General features: G+C 49.3%; 3 protein-coding genes across 3 annotated transcripts in view; all 3 read left to right on the forward strand.

The window, feature by feature from the left end:
- The window catches only part of LOC126866789 (uncharacterized), a 162,580-nt gene extending 161,016 nt beyond the window's left edge, over positions 1-1,564 (forward strand). Inside the window, exons 3-7 of the mRNA XM_050620744.1 lie at positions 154-523; positions 625-697; positions 786-1,001; positions 1,211-1,285; positions 1,376-1,564. Of these exons, the coding sequence (XP_050476701.1) occupies positions 154-523; positions 625-697; positions 786-1,001; positions 1,211-1,285; positions 1,376-1,564 (923 nt within the window). The remainder of the gene's footprint in view (positions 1-153; positions 524-624; positions 698-785; positions 1,002-1,210; positions 1,286-1,375) is intronic.
- A 7,111-nt stretch (positions 1,565-8,675) lies between these two features.
- Positions 8,676-9,654, forward strand: LOC126866790 (uncharacterized). Its single transcript, XM_050620745.1, has 2 exons — positions 8,676-8,703; positions 8,957-9,654. Exons 1-2 carry the CDS (start codon positions 8,676-8,678, stop codon positions 9,652-9,654), a joined length of 726 nt encoding a protein of 241 aa, XP_050476702.1.
- Positions 9,655-12,005: 2,351 nt separating this feature from the next.
- Positions 12,006-12,842, forward strand: LOC126866792 (uncharacterized). The gene has a single exon (XM_050620746.1). It carries the CDS (start codon positions 12,006-12,008, stop codon positions 12,840-12,842), a length of 837 nt encoding a protein of 278 aa, XP_050476703.1.
- The last annotated feature ends 2,865 nt before the right edge of the window (positions 12,843-15,707 follow it).

The following is a 15,707-nucleotide window of genomic DNA, read 5'->3' on the forward strand; positions in this document are numbered from 1 at the left end:
GAGACATCAGATTATGACACGGTTGTGTCACACTGTGATATATTATCCTCCGTTATTAGCGACGCCGTGTCTCACTATAATCTTCTATGTAATTTGCAAAATTAAGACAATGAGTTGAACGTAACAATATCTATATTCTTCTCTATTTGCTAGACGCACTACTGTTACCGAAGAATTCTGGTTTTAAACAACCCGAACACAAGAAACAAAATTTTTCGAGCAATCCACACTTGATCTCGAAGTCGTCAAAAATGCAATGCTATCCCATAACCCATCAGGACCGACGTCTATGCACTGTACAAACTCTTGTTTCGTTCCTACTAGCCAAAGTTCATACAGACACTCTATTACGTTTCACGACATCTCTCAAGGCTGATGCTCACAGTAACGTTTTGCACTGTGCAGAGATCATCAGATTTTTCGAATTCTCTTCTGGAATGGTAGCCCAGTTCTCTAGTGGTCGTCTTACGATTAACTATTACCTCGACGAGTCAGGAAATGGAAAATCGAAATTTAGTGGAAAGCGAGAATGAAAGTAACTCCGACGAAGTAATTGATGATCGAGCAATCGCAGATGCGATCGTTGATTCATTCTTAATTCATTTTGGAAAACTATGTCGCAAGATGTAATCGGCAGCACGAAAAGGAATCTCAACAAACAGATGGAGTTTTCAATTATCGACCAGAAACTGGTATGGTAATTTTTCATATCATTTAATCTAGATATTAAATCAACTTCTACGAAATTATATGTTTTTATATGTTTTCGTAAGCCGTGTGCACAGGGATATTGTCGTCTTACAGGACACAGTTTTTGTTTGCCGCAACTACGATCTTACGAAACAGGAAAATTTTCAACCGACAACACCACGGTCATCCCATATCCTCCATGCTCGCCAAATTTAGCCCTTGGAAACTTCTTTTCATTTTCCAAAATGAAATCGAAAGCGAAGGGGCAATGTTTCTGCATTGTGGAAAAGGTACAAGAGGCGTCGCAACGGGTACTTGATAAGGTTGCAAGAAATGATTTCCGAAGGTCATTTGAGACGTTACAGTACAATTGGAAATAACATAACGAACAACTATTTTGAAGTAGGCGAGAGCGGAAACTAAATAAAAGACACATCCTATACTTCAGAAATAATCGAGAAAAATATAACAGTTTCTTTATCATCAATAAACAAATATAGAACCTCAAAATGTAACACAGGGGAACCACAAAGAAAAACGGGACAGCAAACGCAGAACAAGTTATTTCATGCAGCATGAGTATGGAAACAGAGAGGTAACCGACGCGAAACAGTGACAGAATCTAAAATTACTTACGAAGCCGGAAAAGATGCAAAAAGATTAAATCCAGTACCCATACAACCAGGAAAGAAAATACGAAAATGCTAGAAATGATCGAAAGTTCAATAAAAGAAAACGTTGGATCAAGCGTCAAATCCAGCAACAAAAGAAAAAGCAACAGCACTCCTGCGAAGAAAGGAAATCAAAACCAACGCGGCTTTTGCATCCTGGATATGCCGTGCCAGCCCATAACGACACGGTTATGGATGACTAGTACAACGAAAGAAAGAGTGAGGTATGGGCAGAAGTATCTGCAAGGAAAAAAGGACAAAAATAATTTTGCTCTTATTGCCTCTGGATAACCTTGCACGTGGAAGATGCACAAATCAGGATCAATACGCAGCCCAACAGATAGGTTGTAATCGATGATCAAAGATACAATAAAAATAATCAAACCTTAATAGTTAAGATATAAGACAAGATGCTCTTTCCTCGGAAGAATTCTTTTCAGAGGAAATATTAATTTAGACCCAAAGATAAGACATCAGAGGGAAAGTCATCCAGCATCCCGAACGTTCAATGGGAGGCCTTGGAGACACATTCTTCGGAGATTCATTCAATGTCTTCCAATCCGTCGGACATCTGAACGACATATGCCGAACATATAGAAGGCGCAGATACAGGCAACCTTTCGCTGGAAGTTGCTCATCATATCGTCATTCAATGGAGGACAAGATGCTCCTGCAACAGAAGTTGCAGAAAATCGTTCGGGCCACACTTTGAGCTCTGGTCCCTGAAGTGACGGCCACAGCCAACGTCTTATGCGATCTATTGCCAAACATTGGCGAGGCTGGAGTCGAAGTTCGCCAACTTTACGAGGGAATGGTTCGATCCAGGGTCCTGTACGGGACCCCGGTGTGGGCGGAAAATCTGCTGAGAAATCGTCGCAGCTTACTGCTACTAAGGAGGTTACAGAGGATTACCTCCATCCGAATAGTCGGGGAATATCGGACCATATCCCACGCGTTGGCGTCCGTGCTAGCGGCGTCTTCTCCGTGCGAACTACGGGCCCTAGCGCTTCGGCAGGTGTACCATCAACTGCGGAGCCAGTGCTCGGGCAGGGATACGCCCTCTGCCGACCAGTCGGTCCGTGACGTCCGGGAGGAGGCAAAGCTCGAAATCTGGGAACGGTAGCGCATTCGGCTCGCCGCCGAGAATACGGCGCGGCCTCATCGAGCCGTTGGAGCGGTCCTACCGAACTGGGTGGCCTGGAGAGACCGTGCCGGGCTCCCGCTGACATACAGGATGACGCAGGTGTTCACTGGGCACGGAGCGTTCGGGGAGTTCATATTTAGGATTCGACGGAGGGGCGATCAGCACGTGTCACAATTGCGAGGAAGTAGAAGACACGGCGCAGCACACTGGGAGGAACCGCGAGATCCTACGGCTCGCTATCGGCGAGAGTTTGGCCCCTGAGGCGATTGTAGAGGCCATGCTCACAGGAGTACATCGCTGTGCGCTCCTACTGCGAGCAAGTCATGCTCGTAAAGGAGCGCACCTAGAGAGAAAGAGTGAGAAGCCATCATCCATCGAGGGTGCCGTCACGCCAGGGAGGGTCTGCCCCCCCCCTCAGACTTTCACGACGGCCCAGGCAACGAGGTGTTAGAAGATGTGGTCTCTTCTAGCGGTCCAATCAACTAAGGATGACTTCCGATTGCACCATCAGGCAGAAGACGAAGTCCAGGGCACTTCTACCAATCGTCGGGATGACCACTGTGGAAGTTTTAGCCGGTACTAATCCGGCACTACCGCGGTGGACGCGGGGTGCCTATGAAGGTTTCCTCGACGAAAAAAAAAGGAGTTAAAGAAAATGCTTGTTACAGACATATACGCAAAAACAAGAAGTGGTTGGTTCTGTAGCGGAACATGAGTCATAGGACGAGGCGAATCGAGAGCGTCTCATGTAGTTGTACCTCGGAACATAGATACAGCCTGGTCGCTCGTATCATATCGATAGACAAAAACAAAGTCCTCTACAAGACGGCGAGTTATATCTCACTATAACTCGTGCTCAAGAGAGTACAACAACACAGTAGCTTACGCAAGTTCCGGTCAGTGGTCTTACTTGGATAAAGTTTACATTTTCTTGCGCGTTATGAACACTGAAGGACGAACCCACGGGGACTTTCGGCAATCGTCTTCGCTCCCTTCTCTCGGCGAAATGGGGAAATCTAACCAATGCCGAACTAATTAACGCCGCCGTCCTTCTACGACTGATTTTGCATGCCCAGCATTCGAAAGGATAGCATTTACGAATGATATCCATACCCAGGATCAATTCCATAAGGAAATGAGAGCTTTCTCTTACGCGAGAAAGAGACTGGTACCTTCGTCAAATAATCCACTGGCGGAACCTGAAGCTAAACGAAGTAGGCCATCAGTTTTTTGGATTAAGTGCTACCGCTGTGGTGTTCACGGACATAGGAGAACAGAGTGTCACCTGAAAACACAAACGGGGAAGGAGCAGGATATACGAAATCCAAAGGAAAAACGACCAGCCACATCGTCGAAGGTGACTTGCTTCAACTGCCATGAGGAGGGACATATCGCGTCTAATTGTCCATCATTGCGGAAAAGAAACCACGATTCCATTGAAGAACGCCGGATCGACTCCTGTGTAGTGAAAGCTCCGGCTGGTATATTAAGCCATCTGGGTGAATCTGTTGGAATACAACGATATCAATCGCATGCAGATAAGGTGATTGATCGTACGGATTCTTCCGTTCGTTGCCCAGCGCCATCCCCACTAGCGTGCGTTCGTGAGATGCACCACGGTAGTTAGCACGTGCATGCTTTTTCAAAAAACGCCGGAAGAAACGTGAGGATATGGATGGAACATTCTAGATGGGCACGTCGAGAAACTACTAGAAGGTTCTGTGCCACATGTGACGCCACACAGACACCCACACAGGTCACACTCATTACTGCATAGAGAGTGGGGCTCTAAACCTTTTCAAAGGCCATGGGTCACTAAGCCAGTTAGTCTGTGAATAACTAGCCAACTGTCTACATTCCAGAACGCACATTTACAATTCGTGTAACAATTGTTTAATAAATATCACATTATATTATTTCAAACACAAACATTGTGTTTTCCACAGATTATTAATCTTAATCCCAAGATTAAATTCTAACAGAATCGTATCCATTTTACTTTGATTCTGGAGCTGGTCTAGTATCAACAGCGACAATGTCACGAAGCTGGAGCTGGTCTAGTACCGACAGCGACAATGTTACGAAGCTGGTTATGGAACGAACTTTGAGTGAATGTGCGATTCGAAGGATAAGACTCATTTGGGTGTGAAATCGAGAATGGTCCATCATGTCATTACGACCCGACTGATAGCCCACAGGATGTAACTGGCACCTTGAATGCTAATCATAATGATACTAATCTTGTTTCCTTTTGTTTTGTTGTCGAAGGTACACCCGAGGACGTGTGATAGTCAGGATGGCCGTGTCGGAGATGAAAGGAAAGCCGAAGCCTTTCCTTGGAAATTTTGGGAACATCCTCTAGTACTCTAGCGTAGATTTTATCATAGCTGTAATTGTTCGAGATTTGTGATAGCGAGATTGGGTTCGAGCTGACAATTGGTCGCCGAACGTAGCCACGGTCACGGGATGGACGTTTTGCCTAACGGAGGTCTGGAGTGGTTGTATGGGTTTTCCGAGAAATGTGGTTGTGGCGGCATGCGGCCTCGGGAGCGGGCCTAGCCACGTGTGATGTTGCCTCGGAGGTGCCGATACAATGGGACATACATTGTATTAATAATCAAACTCCAGGCAGAAACTGCCTAGCAACGGGCGTTTGGAACCTTCTCGATGCTTCCAAACGGGCATAGAAAACGCAATTATACAGCGAGAAAAATCTCCACGAGGCTGGCATTCGTGCGATAGCCTTAGAGAATGACAAATCGAGCATTTTCAACAATCGTATTTCTGTGCCTACAATTAGTTTACGGTTAGTAAAGAGTTATCCCGTTGACCGTGGATTCGTTAGAATCCAAAAACATTATTAATAGCGTTCATTAAACTTATTATTCGTAAATCATACTATTGTATATATTGTATACGTAAATCATAGTGTTGTATATGCGTGTAAATATAATCTCTGCTTTATGAAACGATGGCTAATTCACGTGAAAAGTTGTAACGCGTCGAAAATTCCAATCAAAACCAGACATATATAAATATATATGTATTTAATTATTTAATTCATTTGAAATATATTTGGCGGTCTCCTTACTTCCCGCTCTCCTTACTTCACATTATCTATCCTCGAACAATCCTCCACAGTTCAATGAAAACTGACCGACGATGGATCGCTTGGAACAAATATTTGCGAATTTCAGCCTTTACGAACATGAACACCGATGTATGTATATGCAGGATCCAGATATGGGACAACAAACTACTGATTTCGATGTACGATCTCGCGAAATGCGACACGTGGACAAACTCGTCCACCTTAATGGTTCTGAACAACCTGTACGTGATACATACGGCAGGACATCCGCTAATGCATCACCACCATAATGCAAGAGTTGCAGAAATTATTAAAAGCGAACGTTATCAAAGAGAACGAATCCGCTTGGGTAACGCCATTCTAATCGAAGAAGGCCTGAGAAATAAGAGTTTGCATTCCTTTGTGATTTTCATTTTTAAACGTGATAAATATTCAAATGATAAATATAGAAATACGAAGAAGGAATTTTGAATTGTATAGTGCATTTTTCCGATGGTTTACATAACAGCGTGTCAAGAGCACGCCTATTGGCGGCCCCATTATGAGAAAAAGTTTCGTACCTCAATAAAAAATATGTCGTGCAATACAGATCTTAAAGCTAGCAACGGATGGCGACAGAAGTTTAAAGCACGAAAGAATGTAAAACATTTATGTTAAAAATCTTTCTACAAAATAAAACAGTGCTAAAGCATTCCAGAAAACTTTGTACGCTCTTGCAAGCAACCAAAATTATTCAAAAGATTGCATCTATAATGCCGATGAGTTTGTTGACAGCGGAAACTCTTCATAAAGCATGCAGGAAACTCCTTCGTTTCAAGAAAATAGAAGAAGAAATGATGGAAAGCGATAACGAGAGTGAAGAAATGATGGAAAGGAATAACGATAGAGAAGAAATGTCAGATATTCATCAAATTACGTGACGCATTTTTTCTTATGCAGATTATGAAACAGAGAACACCGCAGAATGGATCGGAATTGATAGAAATAACTAAAGTCGTTAAATTTTGAACGAGAAAGAAATTATACGACAAGTCGCACCGTATGAAAATCACAGCACCTATTGATGGATTAGAAAAAGAAAGGGAAGGAAGAGGAGCAACGGAATGTAATATTAACAGTAATGATGAAGAAACTCCCACTGACATGGATGTATTGCATACTTTAAATACAGCTGTACAATGCTTTCAAATACAGCCGGAATCTAATGCAACTCATTTCAAAGTCCTCATAAGCGGATAAGCAAGGTTCTACTGTACTATGTATACACCGTTAGAAAATACATGGAAGACGAGACGATAGGTAATGCAACAAATTTAGAAAGACAAGAGAGTTTCATCATCTTTACTTTGAGCTTTGTGAAAAGGTCGATTTATTTTACAAATACATCAAGGCGACGCAAAAGATTTTCAATTATATTCTCGTTCGAATACAGGAGAAGTAATGGTAAATCGACCATATCTGGGGCGCTTATCGCAACGGTAAAGAGACTGATTCGAAGAATGAAGGTAACACCGTTATCTTATAATGCAAACTGTTCGGAATTTCGAGTGGCCGTCCGTTTATAGCACGGACACTTCTCTTCTTTACGAAATCCCGAATTACATGTCCTCCGCGAGCTGTAAACCTAATGACTCCAAGGTTAGGTAAAAAAACCCCGGGAAAGTGGTGGGGATACATGGGAGGCAGACGTAGAGAGGACGGAGCTGCGAGCGTAATCGAAATCTCCGGAAAACTGGAGAGCCTGCGCAAGGGAGGTAACCAGAGTGGAGGACTAGTGCCTGTGAGCGCAAAACGGGTGTGGATATGGGAAGTCCGGCTTGGACAAGGAGGAGTTAAAGCAAAACCAACCAAGTGTGAGGTTAGGACGGTGGAGTAGCCATATTAGGACGCGTGACAACAGCGCCGCTACACGGGCTACTCGAGGAACTACCCAGACGCAGCCATATTGGCGCGTGCGCCGAAGCGCGTTGCGCGGGCCACTTGAAAGTGACAGCGACTGGCAGAGTGGCAAGTGCTGACCGAGCGACATTTCCCGCCCAACGGGGAAACGGACGCAACCATGGCGAAAGAGAAGGAGGTAGAGGAAAACGCTAGGGGACGGAGGGAAACGGAACTGGCTGCGGAGCCGCCGCACATTAGCACCAGAAGCATGACGAAGGCGATGCCGCCAAAGGAGGGACCCTCCCGCTTCACGCTGGACAAGGAGGGAATATGGACTGAGGAAACAACAGAGGAGGAGGAAACCCCCGCCAGAGAAGCACCCCGAGCGAAGAGAAAGAAGGCCAACGAATCCTCCGAACTCCCCGCGGACCCGGCTGAAGAAATGAGAACAGCCACAACGGCGGACATAGGAGCCGAACTGATTCGCCGGGCCGCCGAGGTGGCCAAGGCTGCCGAGGCACCCCGCGGCCACAAGGGCACGCAGGGGAAGACCCTGAAGGAGGCGGCGAGAACCATCACCGCGGGCGTGACAGAGATAGTGAGGAGAACGGACCCTGTCACCGACGCACTCGCTATAGCGCAAGGACGCATAGCAACACTGGAGGCGGCGGTAGAGGCACTCCGAAAAGAGCCGGCCTCGCGCCCCACCGCGGATGAGAGCAGCTACAGGGCGCGTCTCGCTGCAGTCGAGCACCATGTAGAGGAGATGAGATCCTTGCTGCACCGACTGGAGGAACAACTGCAGGGAACAGAAAAAGGAGAAGGAAAGGAGGTCGCCCCGACCGCGAACACGAGAGGGATGGAGCCTGGAGCCCCAAGCGCCCCAGCGCCCAAGGGTGGCCGAACGGCTGTCACCGAATGGCAGACCGTCGGAAGGAAAAGAAGAGGAAAGAAGAAGGAGGCAGGGAAGAAGCAGCCGGCGAAGCTGATCCCCGAGACAGGGGCGGAGAACCAGAGGAAAACTCCGGAGAGTGGATTGGAGAACGCATGAAGAGGGGGGGGCAGGGAGCCCCTCCCGCGCGCACCGCGAACGTCAGCGGTAACAATCACCCTGACGGACAAATCGAGCCAATCCTACGCGGAGGTGCTGGCTGCGGCCAAGGACAGTGTCTCCCTGACCGAGCTCGGCATCAACACGATGAGGATGCGGAAGACCATCACCGGAGGTGTCATCTTTGTTAGGGAAGTGATACATTTACACTGTACATGAGAGTGTGTGTGTAAGGGTTAGAGGGCGTCAAGGTCTTAGTGGAGACAAAAGACTGTTGCCAGATGTTAGAAGAATCTAGGATAGTCGGTTGGCGACCAGCGCGCGTGCAAGACGTTCTTCAGAGAGTAATGTAGATGTATAACTGTTGTGTGGAAAATATAGTCAATAATTTGTATTCCCAAATCCTCGAATTTCCTCAACAATCTTAGAGGTCCCTGAGGACCAGGGAAGGGAGAAGGCCGCAGCGCTCGCAGCACAGCTGACGCGGGCTCTGGACCCGAACGAGGTCCGCGTGGCGACCCCCTTCCGAGCCGCGGAGGCAAGGGTGTCCCTGATAGACATAGCGGCCACCAAGGCGGAAATCCAGAACACCCTGGCGAGGGAGAGCGGCTGCAAGCCGGAGGACATCCGGCTGGGAGAAATCCGCCCCGCCCGGAACGGACTTGGCACCGTATGGGTACGAGGCCCTGCCAGTGCAGTGAGGAAACTGGCCCAGGCTAGAAAGGTCGCCATAGGCTGGTCGACGGCGAAGGTCGAAGCCATCGAACGGAGACCGTTACAGTGCTACAGGTGCCTTGGGATAGGACACACGGGGAAGACCTGCACCGCCAAGGAGGACAAGGGGCACCTGTGCTTCAGATGCGGCGAACCGGGGCACCAGGCGAGAGCATGCACTACTGCGAGCCCGAAATGCCTGCTCTGCGAGGCGCTTGGAGCACCGTCGGTGCACAGGATGGGGGGACTGGCCTGCGCCCCTTCGAAGAAAGGAACGAAAGGAGCCGCCCGCGGATCCACGGCTGCAAGAGGCAGCGAGAAAGGCTCCCCGTCGCAAAGCGACCCTAAGCCCGCGAACAAGGAGGTAGGCACGGAGGAAGCCACAAACAAGGAAAGAACACCAAAGAACTGAGAATGCGCATCCTCCAGATTAACCTGGGAAGGTCAAGGCGAGCACAAGGCCTGCTCCACCAAACCATCCGGGAGAACACGATCGCCCTAGCGGTGGTGGCGGAACCATACAGAGTTCTGGATGCCCCGGAGTGGGTCGGAGACACGAACGGAATGGTTGCCGTCACCTGGACATCAACGCCCGGGGCGTTCGCCCACGGAGCCCTGCTGGAACGCGGCAACGGGTACGCCGCGGTCGAATGGGCATGGATGATGGTGGGGGGGTGTACGTGTAACCTAACAGCGGACGGGCAGCGTTCGAAGAATTCCTAGACGGAGTTGGCGACTGCGTCAGGCGACGACTCCCCCGACAAGTGCTCGTCCTGGGAGACTTCAACGCGCACTCCACGGAATGGGGGAACGCCAGGACCAACGCGCACGGCCGCACGCTATCAAACTGGGCCGCGGGACTTGGACTTCTGTTAGTGAACAGGGGCTCGACCAGTACCTGCGTGACGTGCAGAGGGAGCTCCATTGTTGACATAACATGGGCCTCACCCGAGGCATTCAGGCGGATCTCAGGCTGGAGAGTGGCCGAAGGGGTCGAGACGCTGTCGGACCACCTCTACATATTCATGGAGGTGGACGCACCTGGACCTGGAATGCCGACGATAAACGACGGGCGCGGCCCGCCGAGGGGGAGACACGCGCGCCCACCACCTAGATGGAAAATAAAGGAGAGGAATAAAGATCTACTCCGGGCGGCTGCTATAGCAACAGCTTGGAGCTGGGAGGCCTCGACAACGACGACCGAAGCAGACGTGGAAGAGGAGGCCGAGAACCTCCGCCAAGCCATGACAGCAATCTGCGACGTATCCATGCCACGAGCCACACCGGGCACGGTGCGAAGCAGAGCAGTTTACTGGTGGAACCCCGACATCGCGGAACTGAAGACGAGATGTGTCCGGGCCCGAAGACAGTACCTAAGGTCCCGCCGCTGGCGACGACGCGACGAAGAAGAAGTCTCCTTGCGCTACCGGACGTACCGCGCGCTACAGCGCTCGCTACAAAGGGAAATTAAAAAAGCGAAGGACCGTGCCTGGGCCGAACTGGTCGAAACAGTCGAGTCGGACCCATGGGGGAGGCCATACAGGACGGTGGCACAGAAACTACTCGCGAAGGGCCCCCTAACCACGGCGGAAATGGAACCTGCGCTGCTGACGCGGATCACCGGAACGCTCTTTCCCCCACAAGAAAACAGAGCGACGGAATGGCCACAGGAAACGACACGACCGCTGGAATGGAGGGACGACTGGGACCGGGCCCGGACGGAATCCCTGGCCGGATCTGGGGGGAAGTGATGGGGGTCATGGCCCCCAGACTCCGGCACCTTTTCACAAGATGCCTGAGGGAGGGAGTCTACCCCCGGGCGTGGCGGACGGCGAGGCTGGTCCTGCTCCATAAAGAGGGCCGCCCGACGACCTCGCCGTCAGCGTACCGGCCGATATGCCTACTGGACGAGGTCGGCAAACTACTCGAGAGGGTAGTCGCCGCCCGCTTGGAACGACACATAGCAGGCCAAGTGCCAGGTTTGCACGAAAGCCAGTACGGCTTCCGGAAGGGGCGCTCGACGGTTGACGCGGTCAGACGCGTGCGAGCGATTGCGGAGGACATGGTCTCCCGGAAAGGCGTGGCGCTGGCGGTTTCCCTGGACATCGTCAACGCGTTCAACACCATGCCATGGGACAGGATAGTGACGGCCTTGGAGCACTTCGAGGTTCCCAGCTACCTCGTCCGATTGATCCGAGCCTACCTCGACGACAGGTGGGTGTGTTACACCAGTAAGGAAGGAGAGGAAAAGCGATCCGTCGAGCGTGGCGTCCCGCAGGGCTCGGTGCTGGGCCCCATACTATGGAACGTTGCGTACGACGAGGTACTACGATGCCCGCTACCCCCAGGCGCGGCCATAGTATGCTATGCGGACGACACCCTAATCCTGGTCGAGGGTCGTGGCTGGCACGAGACGCTGCGCATTGGCGGAATCGCAACGGCCTGTGCGACCCGTGCCGTGAACGAACTGGGCCTGAGAGTCTCCCCTGCGAAGTCGGAGGCCACTTGGTTCTTTGACAGGAAGAGGCGAGGGACACCACCGCCCGGCCTATGCATAAACATGGCTGGTAAAACCGTCCGGGTGGGATCACAGATGAAGTATCTGGGACTCACCATCGACAGCCAGTGGACGTTCGAGCCGCACTTCGACTCACTTCGAAGGTGTCAGCGGCTGCCAATGCCCTGTGCGGCCTACTACCGAACATCGGCGGGGCCGGAGACGCGGTGCGCCGACTTTACGAGGGCGTCGTTCGGTCACGAGTGATGTACGGGGCCCCAGTATGGGCGGACGACCTGATGGCAAGCCGTCGCAGCATTCTGCTCCTGAGAAGGCTGCACAGAGTGACCGCCATCAGAATCATTAGGGGATACCGGACGGTGTCTCACGCGTCGGCGTCCACCCTAGCCTCGTCCCTCCCGTGGGAGCTGCGGGCGCTGGCGCTCAAAAAGAGATACACCCGCCGGAGAGAATGGCACCCGGGAGAAGACACCACCGAGCAGGCGGCTCCAAACGACACAGGAACCGCCGAGGAGGACACATGGAACCTGTGGCGATCCCAACTGATCAACGGGAGAAGCGAACACCGAGGCGCGGATGCGGTCCTACCAAACTGGGAGGCATGGAGGAACCGCCACGGCCTCCCACTCACATTCAGGATGACACAAGTACTCACCGGACACGGCGTGTTCGGCGAGTTCCTGAAGAGAATAAGGCGAGAGACGACAGACATCTGCCACCACTGCGGAGAGGGCAGGGACACAGCGCAGCACACCCTGGAGCTCTGTCGGGCGTGGGAGCTGCCCCGCTACACCCTGCGGCACGCCATAGGAGAAACGTTGACCCCCTCAGCGATTGTGGAAGCGATGTTGAGAGGGTCACAGGAATACGAGGCCGTCCGCCTCTTCTGCGAGCGAGTTATGCTCGCGAAGGAGCGAGCGGAAAGGGAGAGAAAGAAAAACTCTCACCCCTGCAGGATAAGAAGATGGAGAAGGATGGCAGTCAGACGATCCAGAGCCGCCCCGCCACCACCCCAACGGACTACGACCAGAAGAAGTGACAGCACTAGGGGCAACGACCTCCCCCTAACGCCTACTCAATAGCCGGCTCGAACAAGAGAACACGAGAAGGGGATGCAACTGAAGTTAATTCATAAGAGGTTCCTGGAGCACCCCTGTCACGCGCATAAGATGGTCATCGTGGAGTTTTAGTCGGTAGGAGTCCGACACTACTCTGCTGTTACGTGATTATTGCAGCAGCGGAGTGTCCATGAGGATTTCTCCACGTACAAAAAAAAAAAAGGTAAAAAAAACCCGGGAAAGTACCAGCCGGAAGGGCACAATGGACAGACGAAATCCTACGGCTGGTAGGGAGAATCAGCAATGTAGGAGGACAGTTCATCATTACGCAGTTGACCGTGAACATCCGAACAGGGCGGACCCCTCTGCCCAGAAAAGGATACCAGGCTTAGGTCATCTGATTGGCTTATTTGTTGACGACCTGGCAAGTTTATGGACAACGATTGGATACTTTCGGACGGTATATGGGCAGGATGTTGACGATTTGGCAATGTCTATAGACTATTCAATTATATATAATACGGATAAGGTGAATGAAATAAATAAACGTACGGCGCAGGGGATTTCGAAGCCCCCAGGCCCCGTCGGGAACACGAGTGGCTTACCAGGCTCGATCCGACGGTACAGTTCACTAAAGTGTCGCGTTTCTCGAAAAGAAACAAGGGAGAACAACAAATCGTTCCCAATCTTTATAGTACAATAGTATAGCAACCCTGAGGAGGTTCGGCACTAGACGCGGGAAATGTACGGATATTTACAGCGACAACGCTTCAACGTTTACCGGGATCAACAATGAACTACACAAGGCCATTAGGACAATAACCGAGAAGACAAATATACAGTTCCGAAATTACCTACTGAACCACAATGGGGTCATTCCACCCCGTACACCACACTTTGGCGGATTGTGGGAAGCAGCAGTAAAGGCGTTAAAACATCACTTAATTCGCATAATGAAGGACACCCCCTTCGCGTACGAAGAATTAGCGACTTGCATGATAGAAATCGAAGCTATCCTCAACTCAAGGCCATTAACTCCCTTATCATCCGACCCCAACGACTTTAGTCCTTTGACACCCGGTCACTTTCTGATCGGTGAGTCTCTAACCAGCACCCCCGAGTGCGATCTTACAGTCCTCAAACCAGATCGATTATTGTCATGACAAAGCATACAACAAGTAAGGCAGCATCTACGGAATAGATGGTATAAAGGGTACGTGAATCAACTAATGGTCGAAAAAACCTGGCACAAACCCGAAACCATTGAACTCAAGCAAGGCATGCTCGTTCTACTGAAGGAAGACAACACCCACCCACTTCAGTGGCCTATGGGTCGAATAACAAGTTTACGCCCAGGAACAGACGGAATCACCCGAGTGGTGACAGTGAGAACGAGCAACGAAGAATATAAACGTGGAGTCAACAAAATAGCCCCATTATCCATCGATGATAATGAACCGAAAGAGAAGGAAACAGACAATCATAATCAACAATAAACCAGTAGAATATATAAATCAGTTGAAGTTTAAGATAGTCAGTGTACCGCTCTACAGCGACTTAAATCTAAGTTGTATATTTAAAACACAAAAAAATGTAATTCCGACACACAAAACACTGTATGGCTATGTCGTAACTTCACGTATCGGTACTTTTGTCTAAACCACTCCTTAACCGAAATTTATTGTTTATTGCGAACAACATACAAATGTAATACTCATCTAATGATTCAATAAACGTTATAAATATAAAAAAAACAGTTCATCATCAGATATCGTACCGTGCGGTACTTCACTCCCAACAAGATCCTACCACCGCCGTGTTCATAACATCACACTTTACTTTTATAAAACAAACGCAAATACAATGCTAGATTACTCTAACACTCGATCTATTAAACCTCCTCCACCTTGAGCCATTTAACTTCGTTAAGTCATTTGAGGTACGCGATATCGATCGGTTTGACCTGACCGGTTGCTCTTCAGTCGAGAATTAGCTACATATTGATCCTTCGCGCCGTATCCGGTGCTGTTGGAGGAAGCGTTATCGAAATCTCCGTGAAAACTGGAGAATTCGGACAAGGAAGTTAATCCAAGTGAAATGCTAGTGTCTGTGGAAAACAGTGGGTATAAGAACTAGCAGGATTCGGTCTGGAGAAGACGTGACAAGCGAAATAAAATCGCGTGTGAGGTTATGACGGTGAGGAAGCCATACTGGGACGCGTGACAATAGCGCCGTTGCGCGAGCTACCCGGGGAACTGCACGGGAACTGCAGCTATTGTAAGACGATAGGTAAAGTGGTATTATCTGGAAAGAGTTATAGTTTCATTATTATTACTTAGTTATATTATATTTGATTCATACCTCTTTTTACCGGGTTACGTATTATTAGTTATTTTAGTATTAGATTATTCTTGCTCCAGATAGCTTAATAGGATCCGTGTTTCCACAGGTTTGATATAGAGGTTAGGTGCCTTACCTAGTTAAATTTTGTTATACAAGGGAAGCTGAGGGCAGTTAATTATTCCGAGTTGCATAATGCCGGGAATAGTTAATGTAAATAAATAATGTAAATAAATAATGTTTATATCCAAGATAAATATGACTTGATAGCAATTATCATGACAAACGATGGTGACAAAGCTAGTAATGAAATAATGAAGTGTATATACTAATACCATTAAATAATGTAGTCTGGTACTTACCGTTAATGTTAGTTGTTATATAGCCAATCATTATTTAACAATTGTAAGTTATTAGTGAATGAGTAATAGTGTGTTAATTAGCAATCATCGAGTGGGTGTTAAGGCATCGCTAGTGGCGGAGTACATCTGCTTCGATGAGTATCTGCACCGAATCGGGAAGGAGGCGACCGCGTGCTGCCACCACTGC

The sequence above is a fragment of the Bombus huntii genome, chromosome 6 (assembly GCF_024542735.1).
Source record: "Bombus huntii isolate Logan2020A chromosome 6, iyBomHunt1.1, whole genome shotgun sequence".
In the NCBI taxonomy this organism is placed as follows: domain Eukaryota; kingdom Metazoa; phylum Arthropoda; class Insecta; order Hymenoptera; family Apidae; genus Bombus; species Bombus huntii.

What these genes read in the sequence shown, in the direction of transcription:
- LOC126866792 (XM_050620746.1), top strand. Translation starts at nt 12,006, where the DNA reads ATGTACGGGGCCCCAGTATGGGCGGACGACCTGATGGCAAGCCGTCGC.
- LOC126866790 (XM_050620745.1), top strand. Translation starts at nt 8,676, where the DNA reads ATGAGGATGCGGAAGACCATCACCGGAG. An exon ending in GCGGAAGACCATCACCGGAG is followed by an intron (nt 8,704 to 8,956) that starts GTGTCATCTTTG and finishes CAACAATCTTAG; the next exon opens with AGGTCCCTGAGGACCAGGGA.